The sequence below is a fragment of the Neltuma alba genome, unplaced genomic scaffold (genome assembly GCF_004799145.2).
Source record: "Neltuma alba isolate B1F8T4 unplaced genomic scaffold, ASM479914v2 tig00010371_pilon, whole genome shotgun sequence".
Lineage (NCBI taxonomy): Eukaryota > Viridiplantae > Streptophyta > Magnoliopsida > Fabales > Fabaceae > Neltuma > Neltuma alba.
In genome coordinates this window covers 45,542-68,599 of record NW_021635276.1, presented here as the reverse complement: position 1 = coordinate 68,599, position 23,058 = coordinate 45,542, and the positions used below count along the sequence as shown (strand labels likewise).

General features: G+C 30.2%; 1 protein-coding gene across 1 annotated transcript; it reads left to right on the top strand.

The window, feature by feature from the left end:
• The first annotated feature begins 13,647 nt into the window (after positions 1 to 13,647).
• On the top strand, positions 13,648 to 21,724 carry LOC114756092 (BRASSINOSTEROID INSENSITIVE 1-associated receptor kinase 1). Its single transcript, XM_028945012.1, has 11 exons — positions 13,648 to 14,090; positions 14,914 to 15,046; positions 15,122 to 15,193; positions 16,957 to 17,100; positions 18,317 to 18,388; positions 18,488 to 18,559; positions 18,645 to 18,724; positions 19,242 to 19,370; positions 19,467 to 19,808; positions 20,158 to 20,552; positions 21,046 to 21,724. Exons 1-11 carry the CDS (start codon positions 13,979 to 13,981, stop codon positions 21,358 to 21,360), a joined length of 1,866 nt encoding a protein of 621 aa, XP_028800845.1. The 5' UTR covers positions 13,648 to 13,978; the 3' UTR covers positions 21,361 to 21,724.
• Positions 21,725 to 23,058: the final 1,334 nt, after the last annotated feature.

The window sequence follows — 23,058 nt, the reverse complement described above, 5'->3', positions numbered from 1 at the left end:
CACAAGGGAACTGGGTTTGTTTGGTTGGGAAGTTTCAGTACTGTGGTTGGTAATTTATATTACACACTGCGAGGACTGCAAAAGAAAAATAATAATAAATAATACTCCTTCTCTTTGTCTTTTTGGTATCGTGATTTGAAAATTTGGCCAAAGTTTCTTGAACAGGGTAAATGACGTGGGGAAGTGAATCATGATTTCATTTCAAACTGTGAGATTTTATTGTAAAAGATTGGAAAGAAATATTGATAATTTGATGTTCACTTGTTGACAAAACGTGGATGAATATTGAATTGAAATCGTGGATTAAACACAAAGTTGTTTGTTTAAATTTAATTCAATGCACTAAGCGAACAAAAACAAGATTCCATCTTTCTTGTAAGTTGCAAGTTGCAACCTTATCAACAAGTTCGTATGTTTTTATTCTAAGCAGCTTTAAGATTTAAACGAGTATGGATTGGCCTCTACTGGACGGCAGTTGGGGAAAGAAAGGAACAAAAAACGAATGAAATAAATAATTTACACTGCTGAAAATCATTGATATAATCGATATGATATATAAAAAGGAAATTTTTTTAATATTGAAAAGTTCGTGCATATTGTATAATATAAAAATTATCCCTTTTTCCTTTTTTTCTTTTCATTTTGCCTGTAACTAACCTTGTCGCATTTTTAAAAAAAATTGCACATGGAAAAATTGCTAATTTCAATTTAGATCTTCTATAATCAATAATATTGAATAATATAAATTTAGAAGAAAATTAATATATACATTTATAAGTTGTTATCCCTGAAAACTTCATTTCAAAATATTTTAGGTGACGTAAGAAAGAAAAAACACATAATCGTTTCATGGGATCTCATCACATAGATGAAATCAATCATTTTCGGTTTGTCGCTTTCTTTACCTCATCTAAAATCACTTTTAAAAGATTAAAAAATAAGCCATTTATTCACCTTCTAAATACCAAGAAAAAATTCTGAATTGAAATATCTAAGGCAGTCATTATGAATTAGTTATGAGAGTTACTTGTTTAATCACTTCATTCAATTACTATCATAAATTACTTTCAACCATCTCTCTGGAATTAACAAAGAGCGTTAACTTGTTAAAAATGTCTCAAAAAAAAAAGTCAAATTTATTTTGCCAACATTAAAGAAAAAGAAAAACATGATATTTGAGGAGTCATGTAATTAAAAAGTAAATTAGAATTAAATTATTTTAATAATTTGCAGCTTAGATAAAACTGAAAAATGCTAATCAATAACCCTTTGTATTATTTATATTATGAACCATTAATCTATTCTAAAAAGCATCATATAATAGAGATCTAATAGAGTATATGGACAATGCTTAAACCAAAACTAATAATGGATATCAGATAATTAAGAGGAAGAAATTGAAGGTAGTGATTGAGAAATGGCCACACTTAGTGCATGAGAAAGTATTCCAAATGTGAGCCAACTAATTTGTGAAGAAGGGAAATGAATCTTGTGAAGCTGAGCTGTGTGAAGATATAAACAAGCATCTCAAATCCCAACTTGCTCCTATCACTGTATAAGAGCCTTTTTCAAACTGTTCCAAAAAAAATGAAAGGGGGTCGTCAATTTCGTGCATTGAGCTACTTGCACTCTGATAACGATAAAATGATAATTATTCGTATACAAAATTTAAAAAAATATATTGACATTTTTTATCAAATTTTTATCAGGAAATTACAAAAATGTGTCCGTAGAAAAAATAATAAATAGTAAAAAAATCAATATTTGTGTGGTTGGTCATGAAGGGGTACAATTTAAATGAATCTAAAAATTATGGTTTTATGGAAAAATAAACCTCACTAGAAAATCTCAAGTCCAACATAGTAGTAGTATTAAAATAATTATAATTTCAAATTATTTGAAATTCTTAAAAATTTAACATGCACAAAAAAATACAATTCAAATTTCAAATAAAAAAATTTTTATTCCAAGTTTTTAAAAATTGATGGAAATTTAATGCCGGTAGAAATAAGAAATATATTTAAATAATTGGGCCTCTAACTTGTACCTTTTTTAATTCTGATTAAAATGCTGCTGTGCTTTGTTTTGTACTTTTGTTTTGCCATTTTCTAGGGTCCAAGTTGCAATTCTTTACCGTGATATTAATTAATTGCCTATATCTTTTTCCCACTAAATTTTGCATCGTTAAGATGAATTTCATTAATTTCCCTTTTTCTCATAATCTTTTTCTAACAACTTGATTACTTAAAAAAAAAAGTAAAATAGAAAAATAGAAAAAATTGTATAAATAAAAAAGTAATTTAAAGAGCAAAAAAAAATTACGGTGGGACTTGAAGGTGGGACCTCCACCTGCATGCACGCTCGTGGCTCTATCCTTAAACACGTTAGGTTACGGGAAATGGTTCCAACTTTGACCAGTCCTCTCAAATCCTCCCCGGGGAGTTCATTTACGTTATTATAAATTTTACTGATCCGGTCCTTTAATTTAACTTTTGTATCATTTTTTTTTTGCCAAAACTTTTTTGTCATTATATGTCAAGCGTTTAAATAAAAAATTAAAATAGAATAAGGTGCTTAAATATTTTTGAAAAATATTTATAAAAGAACATCCAGCACTTTTTTTTTTTTATAACTTTTATATGTCTTGAAAGCTGAAAGTTTATTTTTTTTACTTTAGTCATTATTTGTTGTTAAGTTTGATCAGTAAACTACGTAATTTGAACTGTGTTTTTAACTGTTAAACTTAAGGTAGATAACATTTTAGAGGAAAAATATATAAATATAAATCTATAATATAAAAATGATAAATTAAAAAAAGAACACGAAATCAAGTTTGTGTCTTAAAATACAATTACATTTAAATTAAGTGTAAAACAGTAACTTTTTATTAAAGTTAAAATAGAACAAACACTGTTAAAAACAGCAGGTTAGCCTTTGCAGATTAAGCAGAAGTAATTTGAAAAGACGCTCCTTAAACTAAGTATATAGTTGTATTTTGCAAACGCATCCAAGCCATCACTTTTTAATAAGTTAAGCCTATGAGTCTATTTCATATTCCTGCATCTAATTAAATATAAACATGACTTTAAGCGAAATCTGACTCAAAACTCGACCCATTAGCCTAACCAGGCTCTAATGAAAAAACTGTTTTTTAGGATTTGTTTGGATTGGCTTATTTAAGTGTTTTAAAAATATGTTTTATACAAGTTAAAATAAAATTCTTTTTACATACTTATCTCGTATTTTATAAATTATGATTAAAAGTTATTTATAAATTATTCTAAAAAAACTTGAAAGAGGGGATCTAGCCGAGATTAACTCCTCTATCAAAATCATTTTAATTTGTGCATGTATATCTCTACCAAAATTTTATACAATATATATTCTGTTGATTTTAAATATAAAATTTAATTAATTAATTTATATAGATTAATATAAAGGGAGAATTGATTATTTTGTATTATTATGTAAAAATTATTGATTTTTTTCTAAAAATATGTCTATTTCAGTGAGAATACATTGCTAAAATTAATGAAGACAATGTGAAAAAAAAAAAAGAGATAAATTATATCAAACCATATCGATCACTTAGATTTTACATTTAAGATTAAAGATAGTACTCGTATTGTTTTTCCTCAAAAAATCGTTTGCTCGACATTAACATCTGTGCAAGTAGCTAGAGAATATACAGTATTTTCAATAATTCTTATATTTAATTGTGTTATCATATAATTAGGGACGTAAAATGGTCATATTTCATCACATTTAAATAGTATAACCTGATGTGGCTTATCAAAAGGAAAAAAAACTTAGATTTCCAAGTTCTCTGGTCACAAATAGTTATGTATCTTTTTTTGTTTTATATGAATTTATAATTAAATGTTATTAAATGCTAATATTTCAAAAATATGACACATGATGGCCATGCGTTATTAGAAAATTTAATATAATGAATATAAAAAACTTGATGTAAGTTGTTCTTATCAAAATATATAAGCTAAAGTAAATTTAATATCAAATATTGATACTAGTACGCAGCATTCATGGAATTAATTATTTTCATCTCTCAACTTTTTCATCATGTAATCATAAAATGAGAGACACTTAACACAACAGAAATTATATCTAAAGGTCAAATTCACAAAATTTTTTATTTTTAATTTAAAGACCACCGACAGCAACTAATCATTATATATTTTTATAGCTGCAAATTTGTATTATGTGAATGATAAAGACCCGTAATTCAAAAAATAAATTTAAGAAATTTTCTTAATAATTAATTATTCTATTAGGTACTTTTGAATATTCTCCGCTTAAGCTACACATTTAGAATGGATAATGAGCATTTTTCACGAAGTCAATTATATTTTTCATAATATCGGCTAAAATTTTTATATTGTTCATAATTACTAGTATTGATCTTCACAATTTACTTTCATGTCCCAACTTTTCCCTTATGCATCAAATGAGGCAAACACATAGGCTTATCTACCCATTCATATACTTAATTTTAAAAAAAAAAAAAAGAAGAACTCTTTGCTAAAATATATGGGAAAAATCACAAAGAAGTTTTGAATTTTGTTTTATTGCCAATAGGTACCTTTTATATGTCAACTCGTGATATTTACGTGTCACTAACACTATTGATAATTAAATTTCTTACAAGTGATTTGTCTCTATAATTTTTCTAAAGATATATATGTCCAATTTAATTATATAAGCTGATGATAAAAAAATTCACGTAAAGTCAAAGTCATTGTAAAACGAAGCAATCTCAGCTTTTGGATTGTTTGGAAAGATACTCAAGAAACATTGCTTCAAAATCTGGTGTCCCAAAAAATGATTGGCCATTATCAATTTTTCATTTCTCCACAAGTCATTATGACATCAATCAATTAATTCAAGCTGTTTCATTGGGAGCATCACTCTGTTATGTTTGAATGAGATTTCGGACTCAAACCCTGGTGTTTATTTATTTATATGTATATCTTTAAATTGTATTAAAAAAAACTATATTGATCGACTTTTTGATTCATTATATTGAAACACATATAAAATTGTTAATTTATTTTCATAATATTCTGTCGTATTTAGGTGGACTATGAATTATTAAAGTCATAAATGTAACTTTTTGGGCATTCGTTGCATAGTATATATACTAAAATGTCTAAACATTGTTTTGGTTTTCATCTTTATCTTTAATAATTACCAAAAATTTAAAGAACACATCTCATTGAAAATTGCGGAGAATGATATATTTGTAATAAAACAGTTGATGCTGCCTATATAAAATTTTCTAAAGTTTTAAGAGTTTATTTTTGATGATAAAGTACTTCATTTGACTCTAGACATAATAATTAAATAATTGATACATATAGATTAAAAAAATTAATTAAATTAGTTTTTTTTATCTGAAATTAAATTAGTTATTTATAAAAATCAGTTATTAAATTGATTATAAATTAAATTAAATTATTTATTTATAAAAAATGTGTATTGTTTTCCTTAAAATATCATTTATTTTATTTATTTAGATTGAAAACGATCCATATTAATTACATTTGCACAAATAAGTATACCTTAAAAGATAAAAGGAATATGGGAGATAAAATATATTAAGATCTTGTATTTATCTCATATTTGAATGTGATGAGAATTGGAAAGGAAAGAGTACTATAAGAGGAAAACTTTGAAAAATAGTAAATTTTTTAAATTATTTTTGGAAGTTTTTACTTCCAAGTATTCTGCCTCCCATATTTCCCTTCCATCTCGTATATATTTAAAGGTTAAAATATATATTTGATTCTTTAATTTTATATAAAGTTTCAATTTGATCTTTTAATTTTAAAAAATATACTTTTAGTTGTTTAACCTCAAAATTATTAGTCTTAAATGATATTTTTTGTAACAATCATGGTTGTTTTAAATATTAAACTTAATATGTTAGTATCTAGTAATATTTTATCAGGATTTAAGAGCTCAATATTATTATTTTTTTGTCAATAATTTTAGGGTTAGATAACTAAAAATTTACTTTTTAAACTTAAGGGGCCAAAATGAAATCTTGTGTAAAGTTAAAGGATTAAAAACATACTTTTTATTTAAGATACATATCTATGTGTAAAAAAGTAAAGGGGAGGGAGTATTTTTTTTTTAAAGTCAAACTAAGTTGACATACTACTCCTTTGATTTTAAATATAAGACTTATTTTATAGTATAAATTATATTATAAAACATGTCTTATATTTAGGACCGGAGCAGTATTAATTTTAGAGTATGATTCTTAGAGGGAGTTTGGATAAGATTAAAACCATGGTTTCAGAAGTTCTTTTACAGTATACGAGGTAAATATGTGGAAGGGTTTGCCTCAATCTGTAAAAAAATACTTCTGAAAAGTGATTATTAGGGTACCAAACACCTTTTTAAACCCATCCCACGTAAACTAGACCTGCTTCACAATGTGGAGCTGCCGATCGACCTCAACGTCATCGACATCTAAAGCTACAGTCTAACTCTTCAACCTACCCACTATTAATTATTAATTATGAATTGAAAGTTCAACTAGCTGACAGGCTCACATGCTCTAAGCCTCTGGCAGCTTTGACTCTGCCATGTTAGATATAAAACACTGCACTTGAAGTTAATTAAAACTAATTGTTTTCTTATAAAATATCAAAATTGCACTCACTAGAAATTATTTCAAAATCAATCTTCATATAAGATGCAAGTAATGAACCTACGAATGAACTTTTGAAAATTAATTTTTAATGGTAATGTTAAATTAAAGGATTAAGCCAACACCTTAAAGTATTTTGTCAAGTATATCCAGCATTTTAAAATATTTTGTAGTGTGTTTAGTATCATGAAATATTTTTGTATCAAGTATCTTAAAGTATTTTTTTTAAATTTCTCCAGCACCTTAAAGTATTTTTTTCAGGTACTTCTAGTATCCTAAAAAAATACTAAAAATTATTTTATGGTGCTTGATGCATATTCATTTGACATACCTTTTGATGAATTAACAACAAAGCTAATATAGCTCATTAAATAATACTTCAAAAGCACAATTATTTTTGAAAAAAATAATACTTCAGGAGCAAAATTACACTACAAAATATTTTAAAATATTAAATGCATCTTAAAAAAATATTTTAGAGTGTTAGAGGCATCGCAAGATATTTTATGGTGCTAAATGCACCTAACAAAATACTTTAGGTTGCTGACCTTAACCCTAAATTAAAGCATACATTTTTCATGATTAGTGTTAAATATAATAATCAATGGAGTTGTTAATTAAAAAATGAGTTATAAATTTCCAAAACTTACTTGAGTATGTTAATTCTAGTCCCTCGGTAACTATACTAAATTTTAACATCATATTAATTTATCTTCTCTCAACATGTTTATTAAATAGGGACATATATTAAAAAAAATTTAATGTTTATTGAAACTATCAAAAGATCTTATAAAAAGAACAAAAAAATTTCTTCCTAAGAATGAAAGGTTGATATAATAGCAAGAGGATACACACAAATAATGTATTAAATAAGCATTAATTAATAATTAATGTAGTAAAAAACAAATTGGGGGGGGATTAATGGTAGGCATATCATTCTATTTTGTTAGCTACCTTGTCTCATCTATCTGTTCACGTTTGGACTAATCCCATTTTCTTCATAAGGCTTCATGATAGCAAAACTTTAACAATATATAGTCAATTATGAATATGATTATGGCTTTTCCTTCACTAGCATTACATACCATCAACAGTTCAAAACTCATCTTATTTTTGAATTTTCACTAAGTTTTGCTTTTAATCCCTATACTTATTGGTGTTAACTATACTGAGTCCTTGTGAAATTTCATAGCAAACCAAAAGCTACGATTTGAAACTCAAGACCAAAACTAAAATTCAATCAAACTGTAAGAATTTTGCCCAAGAAAATCAACCTATAAGAATGAAAAATAATATTGACCGTTATTGTTTATTGTTTCTAACAAATCTAACACGCGCCTATGGCAAGGAGGAATGAGGATAATATAGGAAGGGAGGCTCGTTAACGTTTCTGGTGGTTGTGATGCTTTATGCCATCATTGCTCGCCAATATAGATACATACATATATATATCTTTATATATATATATATATATATATATAAAACAAACTATCTCCGGTCTTAAATACTAAATACTACCTCCAATGATAATTATAAAATCTCGTTTATAAATTATAAATGAGATCTTATTATTAGAACCTGAGGTAGTACAAGAGTTAGCTTGAATAGTGAAATTTAGGATAAGAGGTAGTATTTAATTATTCTCTTACAGGATTTCATGAGATTGATGATTTCATTGTCAACAATTGAACCAAATATATAGTACTCCCTCCGTTCCTTATTATAAGAGACGAATAACTGAATTACGTTGATAAAAAAAACAGTTAAAATTAGTTAAGAACAATTAATATGTAAAAAGTATAATTCTTTTTTCAAAAATACCCTCATTAATAAGGAGAGAGAATATGAAAGAGAACAATGGTAATTTATTAAAAGAAAGAGAAGTGGGAAGGAGAGAGAGTGTGAGTTGGAGACAATAAATATGGGTAAAATAGGAAATCAACACAAAAAAGTAGAGACAATTTTTAAGTGTCTAAGAGAAGTGGGAAGGAGAGAGAGTGTGAGTTGGAGACAATAAATATGGGTAAAATAGGAAATCAACACAAAAAAGTAGAGACAATTTTTAAGTGTCTCTTATATATAGGAACATGCCATAAGCACTAAATGTCTCTTATAATAAGGAATGGAGGGAGTATATAATTTAAACCTATAAGCTAGCCAAAAAAAAAATTATTAAACCTATCAACAATTTATTATGTATAAATTATGAATAATATAATTTATTATTCTCCAAAAAAAGTCTTGATCAATGAGCTGTTTGATCCGGTTGAACCACTACGTTGAAAATGAGATAAGGTTGAATTAATTATAGAGAAAAGTCATACTATTGAAGGAACATTAAAATTTATATACATAGTATAATAATCTCATTAAAAGTCAGCCGCGAAGAACGCAAAATAATGAGATAATGTTGCTATGTTTTTGTATGTACGGGTTTAAATATAAGCAAGTTTAATTCTTTTTTAATTTTCAGACATAATTAATGATTTTACCCACCCATTTAGAAGTGTTCTACAAAAATGGATGGAGAGAGTATATATTATATTCTTCCGGTCCTTAATATAAGACTCATTTAACTAATTTAATTATATTAAGGAAGTTAGGTATGTTAGTTAATTATAATAAATGTGACACATTTTTCCTAAAACATGAAAATCATCTTTTTTAATACCTCTTTTCCCTCTTCTACTTAATTATGATTGAGGGAGCATCATAGGGGTAATTTAGAAAAAATTAATAAATATGAGAAATGGGTCTTATATTTAGGATCAAAATCAACTCAATAATTGGGTCTTATATTAAAGATCGGAGGAGTAATATTTATAATATGTTTTGCGATCACACATACATATATGTATAATATTGTTGTAACCATTTCATCACACACACTTATACATTTCATTTTGTATGAAATCAAACCACTAAAATGATTTTTATATATATCCACTAATTTAAATCATTTTTTCATCTAAATTCATTGCTATATGATTGATTATACAAAGAGATACGTTCCAGTATTTTATGATTTACAGTTTGTTAAAACTAAAAAGTATGCATTTGTTTATCTCCTTACCAAAAAAACGTATATTTGTTAAACTAATTAAATATTAAAACGGTAAAAACAACTTCAACTTATGTTTCCCAAATTGACCTTTGATGTATCGGATGAGTTTTCAAAACATAAGCTTTTCTTTTAATCCAAACATAAATGAAGTAAAAGTTAGTTTATCAATGAGACTTCTTACTTTAGTGATTCAAATGTCTCATTCTCCAATTACTTGTTGTCTCTCATTAAGCCTTGAACACTCACCAAACAATAACATTCTCTTATAATAATACATCATTCTCTTTTTAAATTCATGATTATATACTTGCAAATTAATTTCTAAATTTTTTTAAAAAATTAGGTTGATAAAAGGAGGATAAATATTATCTAAAACAGCCAAAAAAAGTAATTTACGAAGATATAAAGTGGATTAAATTAATTGTAATGCATGAGTATTTTATGGAAATGATTAATGGAGTTTGTGTGTGTGAAGGAATTGCTTTCCTTTCACTCAATAACTTTCTCATCCAATTATCAAAAATATCATCGCATCAATAGGGTACTTTTTAAGTAGTTGTTGGATCACGGGTCCCAATCACCTTCATGGTATCTTTGTAGACATAAAAGTGAGGAAAATACAGTTAAAAATTTAAATATTTTTATATTCAAAGATATTATATTATTCCCAAAAATGTAAAGATTGAAACTTTAAACTGCATACATATGGCAACTTAATATATATATATATATATATATATATATATATTGTCAACTTCATTACATGGATACTTAATTAAGCTTCAAAATTATATATATACTACCTCCTGTCCTTAATATAAGACTCTATTTGACTTTTATTTTGGTCCTAAATATAAGATCTCAATCCACTTTATCTCTTATATTTATACTTTTTTTTTTCAAAATAATCCTTCTAACAATGGTAGTTCTAGTCAATACACTTGATTAACAATGATATTTTAGGAAAAACAACACTTATTTAGGACAAATAACTTACTCAACTTACTTCCTTAATTTTCTTAAATTAGTCAACTGGCTCTTATAATTAGGACTGGAGGTAGTATAATTTTAATAGGTACATGTGTCTTCTTATTAAAAATAATCTTGTTCCAAACTACCTAAAAGCTCAAAATTGTATTTGTAGGAGAAGATGGTAATTTAAATGTCCAAAAGCAAAAGAAAATGTTGTGCCAAGCCCAAACAAATAAAAGAGCGTAGGCTCATTGTTATTATCCATCCGACCAGGGCCGGCCCAAATACTCATGGGCCCAAACATTATCTTTTGGTATCTTATAAAAGTTCCTATTGGTGGGGTAGCATTGAACATTTCAACAATTATGATTTAACCCAAAATTATCAATAAGTTCATCTTTAGTGCTTTAATTATTGACGCAAAAAAATTTATCATTTGAGGGATGAAATGATCTAAAAGGATACTTAATAACTTAAAGATACCAAACTCCAATCTTATACTACCCTAGGTTTTTAATATAAGTGTTAGCCAAAGATTAAATTTGACTTTAAATATAAAACCTCAATATATTTTATTTCTCAAATCATATTTTTAATATAAAAGCTAATTAGAGATTAAATTTGACTCTAAATATAAGGTTTTAATCCACTTTATCTCTCAAATTTATAATATTTTTCTAAAATATATCCTTATTGATTATAAGAGGTCCTTACCAAAAGATAGCTATCCATAAACTGGATTAAATTAAGTAATTTAGAAAAATCAACACACTTTTATTACAATTAATTAAATTAACTAATTTTTTTTAATTTTATCAAATTAGTTATATAACTCTTATATTAATGATATACGGTAGTACAAAGTTAGAGGATTAAAAATATATACTCCTCCAGTTCTTAATATAGGACCTAATTGTTGAATTGATTTTGATCCTAAATATAAGATCTATTTTTCATATTTATCAATTTTTCCTAAATTACCTCTATGATACTCCTACAATCATAATCAATTAGAAGAAGGACATAAGATATTAAAAAAAATGATTATAGTGTTTTAAGAAAAACATGTCATATTTCTTATAATTAACTAATTTATCTAATTTTTTTAATCTAATCAGATTAGTTAAATAGATCTTATATTAAATACCAGAAGAGTGTATATATATATATATATATATATATCTCTCTCTCTTATTTAACGCTAGGAAAAGGAGAGAAGGTCAAGCATGGAACACGAGTCAATCAACGTGGTTACGATGATTGAAGCTTAGATTATAACTCAAAAGATCAATGAGACTGGAAATTGGTTCCTAATCAACGGCTTGCCCCCTTTTGAACGGCTTTGAATGATTAAAAAAGGATCAACTTGCTCTGCCGTCTTATTAACGGTTCTGATTGATACTACAACGAATTCAAAAATATCACATTCTCTGATTTTGACATCACACTTATTTAAGAATATACTTATTCTTATATACATCAAATTAATTATTTGCAAAGAGATTGATCATTAACTACTATCAAGCAAGTTAATATTTTAAGCAATCATGAAATAAAATATCTGAATTTGGACAAGCCAGCAGTACTAAAAACTAGTTAAGCTGAGATAACATTAGGAAAATTACTACTCTTCCGGTCCTTAATATAAGACTCATTTAACTAATTTGATTAGACTAGGGAAGTTAGATAAGTTAGTTAATTATAAAAAATGTGACAAATTTTTTCTAAAATACCATAGTCATCTTTCTTAATATCTCTTCTCCCTTTTTTATTTGATGACAGTTGAAGGAATATCTATAGAGGTAATTTAAAGAAAATTGATAAATATGAGAAATGTATATTATATTTAGGATCAAAACCAACTTAACAATTGGGTTCTATATTAAAGAGCGGAGGAGTATTTTCTTAAACACATTAAGTCGCTATAAAGAATATGCTCAATTGTTAAAAAAAAAAAATACAAACTAAATCTAGTTTAAGTTTTAAAGCATAAAAAGTACTTCTAGAAAAGAAAAATCCATGCCGTGTAAGGTCATGACAAAAAAGTTTTTCTTTGGAAAATGAAATTGACAAGAAAGCAGGCAAAAAAAAAAAGATGGCCATTATTATTAGTTTAAAATTGCTGGTGGGTCAAACACGGAAGAAAAAGAGAAAGCCCGCAACACACGTAAACCAAACAACCAATGCATTTTTTCTGGGGACCAAAAATGGATTGACACGTGTGAAAAAATTTTTATTTTTAAGTGCAAAAATTGATGATGTTTTTATAAATAAAATGCGGGACTGTTAACTTTTTAAAAAGCTGCGATGAATTTTACTAGCCTAAAATAAAATATTAAAATTCAAGTAAGAAGGTATAAACATCCTAATTTTTTTATTAAAAAGGTCACAGCACGTTGCCGACAGCCACATCAATCAATAATACTTTTTCTGTTCTTAATATAAGACCTAATTATTGAGTTGGTTTTGATCCTAAATATAAGACTTATTTATCATATTTATCAATTTTATCTAAATTACCCATATGGATACTCCCTCAACCATAATCAAGTAGAAAAGGAAGAGGGGGTATTAAGAAAGATGATTATGGTATTTTAGAAAAAATATATCATATTTCTTATAATTAACTAACTTATCTAACTTCTTTAATCTAATCAAATTAGTTAAATGAGTCTAATATTAAGAATCAGAAGAGTATTATGCCATTGGGTTTTAAACATAAGAACTAGTTTTTTTTTTTTGGACCATAAAATTAGTTTGTAATTTAAATTATATTATAAATTAGTTTTTAGATTTAGACCGGAAGTATTATATATTATAGTTTAGATTAAGTATATATTTAGTTTTTAAACTTTCTATAAGGTTGTAGTTTGATACATTAGCTTTAAAAAGTATATTGTTTGTTAGTTGGAAAAAAAAAAAGAAGAGAGGGGAAAAGCAAGGGAGAGAAAGAAGTGATGAAATCTCTCAGCGAGACATGTAGCATGCATTGACTCAGCTACAATCTCCTTTCCACAGTCCACTCTAGAATGCCCTGCAAATTTTGAGGCTCCTCTCCTATCTCTTTCCGTTTACCAGCATTTTCAGCTAAATTAATCGACACCCATATGAGACTACAGCTTCAGATTCCAGAATAAAACTTGCAGGAGGAGAAAGGTGGAGGCTGCCCAGAAGGTGACTGTGGAAAATCCTCAAGAGTCCATTTGGTCAATGAGGTCAACGTGCTTGTGAGTTTATGACTCGTTATGAAGTTCATGGGCTTCTAAATGAAGAGGATTAGACATATGGACAGAATGGTTCCGTCTTTCATGGCCACTTTACTCCTTTGTGCGGTCTTAGTGCTTGATTTGGCGCTAAATGTTTCTGGCAATGCCGAAGGTGGGTGGTGCCTTTTTGTCACTGCTCTTTTGTTTCTTCAATGTTTCATATTACGGATGCTTTTTGGCATTGATATAGGAAAAATTCACTATTTTGCTGCTCTTCTTGCTCTGTCAGCTATATTACTTCTTGGTTGACATGCATAACTATAGAAGTTAATAGGATTCCTGATGGAGTAGCTATTTTAATATTCCAACTTCAAGCTTTTGTCTGTAATGCTTTTGTTCGAGCATGAACAGAGAGGATTGAGGGGGTTTTCAAAAAATTCATTCTTATGCTATATATGTTGGTCCTGGCTTCGGTTGATTCTCCATAATAAACGGTAATACACGCAAAATTTTATTTTATGCTCACAGTTCAGAGAGACTGGTGTGTTCCTATACTTAATTGAGGATTGATAGGTCTGGGTTTTGGAAGATCTGACCATCGTCGAATGGCTTGTCAAAATGTTTTTGATATTAGAAATAGGTCACATTTTTCTTTCCATTAACGTAAATCTCTTACTGTTTAGCCGTGTTGTAGAACTCTGACAAAGGGTGAACTAAGAAAGTATCCCTCAATGCTTCTTCTTTCTGTATTTCCACTTCCCAGTGCAGCATAAACACTGACACGTTGTTTGCCTAAATATCTTCAATTACTACTCTCTCCTATCCTTAAAATAAGACCCACTTCATACTAAAATATGTTTTATGTTAAGGATCGGACGAGTATAATATATTTGGTCTTTGATTATTATGAGTTGTTGCGATGTTGCTTGCATAACATAATATATGATATAATCTGGAGGATCTCTGCGTCTGAAAATTGCCCTTTTCTAAGACAGGTGATGCCCTGAATACATTTAAGACCAGCGTAGTTGATCCAAACAATGTTCTTCAAAGCTGGGATGCCACCCTTGTCAATCCTTGCACGTGGTTTCACGTTACATGCAATAGTGAGAACAGCGTGACCCGTGTGTAAGTTATTCCTGGGACTTTTACCTATCACTAATGACCATTCTGCAGCTAAAAATTCCATTTATTTCTGGTCAGTGATCTTGGAAATGCCAACCTTTCGGGTCCACTAGTTGCACAGCTCGGTCAACTCCCGAATTTGCAGTACTTGTAAGTTTTGAATCTGATATGGTTTTGTTGCACAGATTTTCATCTTTTTCTGGGAACATTATGACTTGACATTATTTCTTGAACCATTGTCTCTTCTGTTCTTTGGTAGTTTTTTAATCGATGATTTTACCACCAATACAGTGGCTGGGTTTATAGAATAGGCTTCCATTTCATTTGTTTCTTAGTGTTCAGTCTCTGAGCTTCAAACTTGAGTCCAATTCACTGGTCAATGTCTAAAATTCTCAGACTTTGTCATAGATATTGTCCATATTGGCAAATTTTTTTCTATCTTCCTCCTCTACTTACGCCCCTTCATCTAGCAAAGTTCACGCGCTCTACCTTTCAACAAGCTATGAATAGGCTGTATTATTTTGGGGGAAAAGCATTCCTTATTCTTGTGATATTACAATACCTGAATATCATGCTACACTGCTCTACAGCATGTTGGAACTCAAACTTCCTTCTGAATATTCATTGGTACTTATCTAGCTGTCTATCCCTTGTTCTCTTGTGATTTCCCACAGTAAAAATTCCAGCAGTTCACAAATTTCCATTTTTGTCCTTGCTTTAGACCACTTTCTTATTTACATGAGGCCTTTGATATGGGGACTATGAATAAACAATAATTAGTGAAGAACATAGTTTCCTGGTTGAAGTTTTGTTTGATGTGCAATGACTTTCTTATTTTGCTGGCCTTGCAGCTCTAGGAAGCTTCTTTTCTCTTGCTGCAGTGAATGTCCTACTCTGATTTCTTCCTCTCCAAGTTTAGACATCACACACAAGATAGATTGAGCCTCCACTTTAGCATATCGGTATCTAGACCTCCCTTGGATGAGTGTCCCCTTGTAATTGGACTTGCAGGCATATGGGAAAGGTCAAACTTAGGCGCCATCTTTAGTACTTTCTTCTGGTTTTGGATGATGTCAGACTTATTCCTTTTAGACTCTTCATATGAGGTCTCCACGCACCAGAACTTGGGCTCTCTTTGCTTCTTTAACTTTCCTACAAATAAATAAATCGAGTCCAACTAGGGTTTTTCAACATAAAAGCATGTCAAATCTATGATTTTCTCCTATGGGCAAATTAAAGTAGAAATGATGATACAATGGAAGGAAAAATGAAATAGACAAGTCGTTATTCATTGTTATGAAAATGCATATAAAATTGAGACTTAACTGTTAGCGCATATTATTGTATAGCATACCAAACCCAAATTTGTGTAGCAAAGGACATGAAGTCTCAATTGAATGTTATTGATCTTAGCGCCTACTTTATGAGTGTTCATCTTGATTAGTTCAATTAAATACAAAAAAGGGGAATGATTTCAAACCTTGAGTCCTTGAACCACTTAAGATTATCTCAAACTTTGAATCCTTCTATGTGAATTTAGAGCCAGAATACTTTTCTACTTTAGCTATTATCGGGAACTATGCTTTCTATTATTCTTAAATCTCGTGATCAATCTCTGGCTGTTACTATAATTTGATCAACTTTCTAATTCATGATGTTGATATTGAGACATCTTGGTCCTCCTGTAGTTGTTTAAGAGACTGAATTATCTCATGAAGCAGTTACACATTGTATGTCATATAAGCCATCAATATATTTTTTTTGGGGTGTGCTTGCTTCAGTTTTATCCTTATCAACATGAGGTTTCAACCGCTCCATATCAATTTTGGCCTCATATCTGTCATCACCTGTTTGCTGGGATTTCTTTTTTTAATTTTTGCTCAAATTTGAATTTTTATTCCTTTCTGTGCCAGGGAGCTTTATACTAATAACATAACAGGAAAAATCCCAGCTGAATTTGGAAATCTGACAAATTTGGTGAGCTTGGATCTGTACGCCAATCACATATCTGGTAGCATCCCAGAAACATTGGGCAATCTTAAAAAGCTACGTTTCCTGTATGACATGCTCTTCTTAAACCTGCAGTTTATATTTAAATCTTTTTCAGCTCTTTCTTGATCAGTGTGTCTTGGCTATCTGTTAGGCACTCATGCTGCACTGCATTTTGTTTGTGCTACTTAACATCAGACTGTCCTCAGTCAAATTGTTACTGTTGAATAATGCGCCTGTTGTCTTCCTAGTCTTTTCCCATGCAAATTTATACCAAAGTGCATTTTAAAATTGGATGGGTGGGGTTATTGTTTTTCTGTGTAATGTGTTCCCAGGAAAAGTGAATATTAGTAAGCTTGCAATCAAATGATCAGCAAGTTCTTAATGGATACTGTATTTAATTCTAAGATAAATTGTTGCTTGGATGCCGATGTCTATTTTTGTTATCCTCAATGGCAAAGAAGGAGACAATGCTCTGGATACCTTGTGCGGATATTGGGAGACTAATGGAATCCTTTTTGTGTTGCTCTCTGGGAATGATGGAGTGGAAACATTCAATGAATAGTTAACTGTGTTCCACCTACTTTCATTCCATCCCTTGATTCTATTAGTTGCGTTTGTATAAATAAAAACGACAAGTTATTATGGCATAAAACGACTTCGGATTAGTGTCAAAATTTGAGATATTTATGATAATAACTTTGAATTCAACTGAGGATTTTCGTTAATAAAAAAGTATTTCATAAACAGTTTTTCAAGTATGTAGGATTATCTTTTTTGTTTTTTGACACCAGTGTCTATAAGAGAGGATTAGCATTTAATGCCCATTTTGTTTATTGCCCATGGGTATCTATTAATCTTCATTGCAGGTTGTGATGGCTTGGGTTCCGTCACGTTGGTATTAATTTTAAGCCGAAAAGGTCTATAATCATCTATGATGGTCTATGGTGTGTTCTTATGTGTCTTACCATGACCATTTGGTCAAAGGCCAAAGAAGAAAGGATTTGTTTTAACCTTATCTGTAAATTTCCAAATGTAATCATTCAATTCAATTCTTATTTGTACTTGAAGCCAATAGTCAATTTACGGATGCATCAGCATTGGCTATATTTGGACATATTCACTTTTCAACAAATTTATGTTCCCAAATATGAGTTTATCTGCAGTGGAGTGATACATTCTATTTATTTATCAAAATATTATGGTTTGTCCATTATTTTCATATTTCTATCTACCTTAACTTATTATTATGTGGAAACTAATCCGTCCTGCTATCTGAAATAGGCGTCTCAACAATAACACCTTGAGTGGAGACATTCCCATGGCCTTGACTACTGTTAATTCACTGCAAGTCCTGTGAGTTTTTCTACTAAGTTTCAATGATCTTATGCAAATGTGGCCATTAAGTTATATATCTGTAATGATGTTTAAGCTCATGGTCATCATGGAATCTAGTGATCTTTCAAAAAACAAGCTAAAAGGAGAAATCCCAACCAATGGTTCATTTCTATCGTTCACTCAACTCAGGTTGGTGCAAGTGGTTTTGTTTATTTCTGGTGATTATTGAAGAGGAACACATCAATGTTTTGCTAAACTCTATTCCACTTAACAGTTTTAATGAGAATCCTGATTTGAAACCACTAAACGTTACACCTGGGCCAATTTCACCAACGCCGCCACCATCTCCTTCAGGTTTGTTGTCTTTTTCAATAATAATTTAGATTGTTGAAAGAACTACTCTACCTTAGCTTTAGTTGGAGAACAGACCTTCTTGTGCAAATCTATTGAGCTTGAAAATGTTTTGCTGGACTTACACATGTTACCCAATGATGTGTTTTCATATTCATGTTATATTAATAGTGTAGGAATAAGTAATCAAAAAAATTACTGTATGAATAATGAAAGAAGAGTGTGGGTTAAACAACCCACACCATAGCTTCCTTTGCTCCTTTATTCACCAATCATTATGCATGCCAATACTGGGCAGAACCAATAGTGGACAAAGTGTGGAAAAGGAGAAAGGAAAGCATCGACAAATCAAAGACTGCATCTATTTAAATTCTTTACCGAAAACATAGCTGATTCTTGTGCGAGTCTGTGACTCATTTATTTTTAGCATATATTTAATTCATAGAAAAGAGATCATGACTAAACTTTTTGAATAGAATAATAATTTTCTGGTCAACTTGTAATCTGTAAACTATTTTAGGCAATAGTCGTACTGGAACTATTGCTGGAGGAGTTGCTGCTGCCGCTGCTCTAATATTTGCAGCCCCTGCAATTGCACTTGCTTATTGCCGGAAGAGGAGACCACAAGATTATTTCTTTGATGTTCCTGGTAAGCTGGATAATGGAAAAGATGGTATACATAATGATTAGTGAATTATGTGACGGCCATAATTGATTTATCAACATTTTGCCCTTTTACTGGCAGCTGAGGAGGACCCTGAAGTTCACCTTGGTCAGCTTAAGAAGTTTCCCCTGCGTGAGCTCCAAGTTGCAACAGACAACTTTAGTAACAAGAACATTCTGGGTAGAGGTGGATTTGGTAAGGTTTACAGAGGAAGGCTAGCTGATGGGTCTCTGGTTGCAGTGAAAAGACTTAAAGAGGAACGAACTCAGGGTGGAGAGCTGCAATTTCAAACAGAAGTAGAAATGATCAGCTTGGCTGTCCACCGCAATTTGCTACGGCTGCGTGGTTTTTGCATGACACCAACTGAAAGGTTGCTTGTGTATCCTTTCATGGCCAATGGTAGTGTGGCATCATGTTTACGAGGTATCCTTGTTCTTCTACTCTGGTTGTTTGATTAATTCCTAGGAATATTAAATTGATTAGCATTGGTTCTGCTTATAACCGAAACCTATATAAGTTGGCATAAAAGGGATTACTGTATTTCCTTTTGAGGTAACATTAATGTTAACTTTAATTTCAAACTCTTTCGTTGTTTATCTTGATTTATTGTTCATGAAATATGAATGATAAGTTATCTTGCGCTAGGATGCAAACCCAATATAGATATAAATATACCCGGAAAAACTCAATGCTAGATATTTAAATTGTAGTTTCATATTGAAATGCGTTTATGAATATTGGGTATGCCCTTAAATGTCTTCTAATGTGTTAGACCGCCCGGAATCAAAACCCCCGCTTGAATGGCCTGTAAGGAAGCGAATTGCACTGGGAGCTGCTAGAGGGCTTGCTTATCTGCATGATCATTGTGATCCAAAGATCATTCACCGTGATGTTAAAGCTGCCAATATATTATTGGATGAGGAATATGAAGCAGTTGTTGGGGACTTTGGTTTGGCAAAACTCATGAATTACAAAGATACTCATGTTACCACTGCTGTGCGCGGTACCATTGGGCACATCGCGCCGGAATACCTCTCCACTGGAAAGTCTTCAGAGAAGACTGATGTTTTTGGTTATGGCGTGATGCTTCTTGAACTAATAACTGGACAGAGGGCCTTTGATCTTGCACGACTTGCCAATGATGATGATGTCATGTTACTTGATTGGGTATGTTTTCTATTTTCTCATAGGATTTTACTACCATCTAGTGATTGGCAACCCTTAAAATTTTCCGTAAAACGAGGCAAACTCCTCTACGTATTTATTTCGTATTTTTAAAACCATGATTTTGTTTCCACCCAAACACCCCTGTAATCAAACACCTTTTGCTAAATATAGTGTCAGTTAGTTTCCTTAAGTGGTTTCTTATGACCAAAAAGTCATTAAGCAATCAACATGACAATGCCAACCTCAATTTGCATCACATTTCCTAACGTCCATTCTCCACAACCATATGTTTTTGTAATAACTGAAGAAAGCACTATTCTTTACCAATAATTATCTTGAACAACTTATATGTTGGTTGAGTTGGATTGCTGATTTAAATGTTAATTGGGCCGAAACAGAAGAACCAACGGATTCTACCTTAAGTAGATAGAATCTGGACAATACTCCTTTCCTGTTTCCATGATTTGGCAACTTGACTCTGCTTTGGATGCAGGTGAAAGGGCTTTTGAAAGACAAGAAACTGGAAGCACTAGTGGATGCTGATCTGGTGGGTGACTATAATGAAGAGGAGGCGGAGCATCTAATCCAGTTGGCATTGCTTTGCACACAAAGCTCGGCTATGGAAAGACCAAAGATGTCTGAGGTGGTAAGGATGCTTGAAGGTGATGGTTTGGCTGAAAAATGGGAACAATGGCAGAAAGACGAGATGCATCGGCGAGATAATCAAACCCTTCTCCCCAATTCTAGTTGGCCAATTGTGGACTCAGCTTCACATATTCCCCCAGATGAACTCTCAGGTCCCAGATGATCTTCTCAACCTTAATACTACTCATCATCTACACAATCCTTTCGTAACTATAGAAGATGGCTCGAAACATTTGAAAGTGATAATAGTGAGGAACTTCAGGGCATATGATTTTCTCTGCAGCTGGTTTTTCTTCCCTTTTGATTATGCTGTCATGATCCCCCGTTGATCGTGTTGTGATTGTTGCAAGAAGTGTATAATTGGAACTCTAGTGCACAAGTGACCATCGTTTGTGTTGTATTATATGTAGGAAAAATTAATGTATAGAAAAGAGATGGAAGTCTTCTTTTCCTTTCAAAATTAGGTACACAGACAAAGATGCAAATTTTGGGGATTTCAAAGCCAGTGCTCTTGAATTTCATTGAAATCTGCTATTGTCAGGATGATAGTGATATGGGGTTGTGAATTTGTGTGCAATGTGGTAATTCCAGTGGATAATTACAGTAGAAGACAGATGGCAACTAACGCACACAAAAAGAAAACTAGTCACCAAAGCAAAATTTTGATGTAGTTAAAACATTATTGTTTGAAAGGAAGAATTCATTTGATGGAGTGCATCTAAACTCATATAGATCAATTATAAATGTTTATGAAATTTCCTAGAGTAAAAAATGTGAGTCTAGCAACAATAATGGTGAGGTCAATTAAAAAGGATTTAATTAATGTCTAGAGATGAGTTTTCAAAACATAAGCTTTTCTTTTAATCCAAACATAAATGAAGTAAAAAGTTAGTTTATCAACAAGACTTCTTACTTTAGTGATTCAAACGTCTCATTCTCCAATTACTTTTTGTCTCTCATTAAGCCTTGAACGCTCACCAAAAAATAACATTCTCTTTTTAAATTCATGATTATAAACTTGCAAATTAATTTCTAAATTTTAAAAAAAATTTGGTTGATAAAAGGAGGATAAATATTATCTACAACAGCCAAAAAAATGTAATTTATGAAGATATGAAGTGGATTAAATTAATTGTAATGCATGGGTGTTTTAGATCAATGGAGTTTGTGTGTGAAGGAATTGCTTTCCTTTCACTCAATAACTCTCTCATCCAAATATCAAAAATATCATTGCATCAACAGGGTACTTTTTAAGTAGTTGTTGGATCACGGGTCCCAATCACCTTCATGGTATCTTCGTAGACATAAAAGTAAGGAGAATACAGTTAAAAATTTAAATATTTTTATATTCTAAGATATTATATTATTCCCAAAATTGTAAAGATTGAAACTTTAAACTGCATAGACTCTATATATGACAACTTAATATTTTATATTTATTTATTTTTGCCAACTTCATTACATGGATACATAATTAACCTTCAAAATTCTATATATAATACTACTTCCGTTTCTAATTATAAGAGCTAGTTGACTAATTTGAGGAAATTAAGAAAAGAAGTTAAGTTAGTTATTTGTAATAAATAAGTATTGTCTTTCCTAAAATATCCTTACTAGTTAAGTATATTGGCTAAAACTATAATTATTAGAAGGACTATCTTGAAAAAAATTGAATAAATATGAAAGACAAAATATATTGGGGTTTTATATTTATGACCAATATAAAAGTCAAATGGGGTCTTATATTAAGGACCGGAGGTAGTATTTAATAGGTATATGTATTTTCTTATTAAAAATAATCTTGCTCAAAACTATCAGACATCAATTATGAGCACCTCCCCAAAAAGCTCAAAATTTTATT

What these genes read in the sequence shown, in the direction of transcription:
- LOC114756092 (XM_028945012.1), top strand. Translation starts at nt 13,979, where the DNA reads ATGAAGAGGATTAGACATATGGACAGAATGGTTCCGTCTTTCATGGCC. An exon ending in GAGAACAGCGTGACCCGTGT is followed by an intron (nt 15,047 to 15,121) that starts GTAAGTTATTCC and finishes ATTTCTGGTCAG; the next exon opens with TGATCTTGGAAATGCCAACC. An exon ending in CTCCCGAATTTGCAGTACTT is followed by an intron (nt 15,194 to 16,956) that starts GTAAGTTTTGAA and finishes TTTCTGTGCCAG; the next exon opens with GGAGCTTTATACTAATAACA.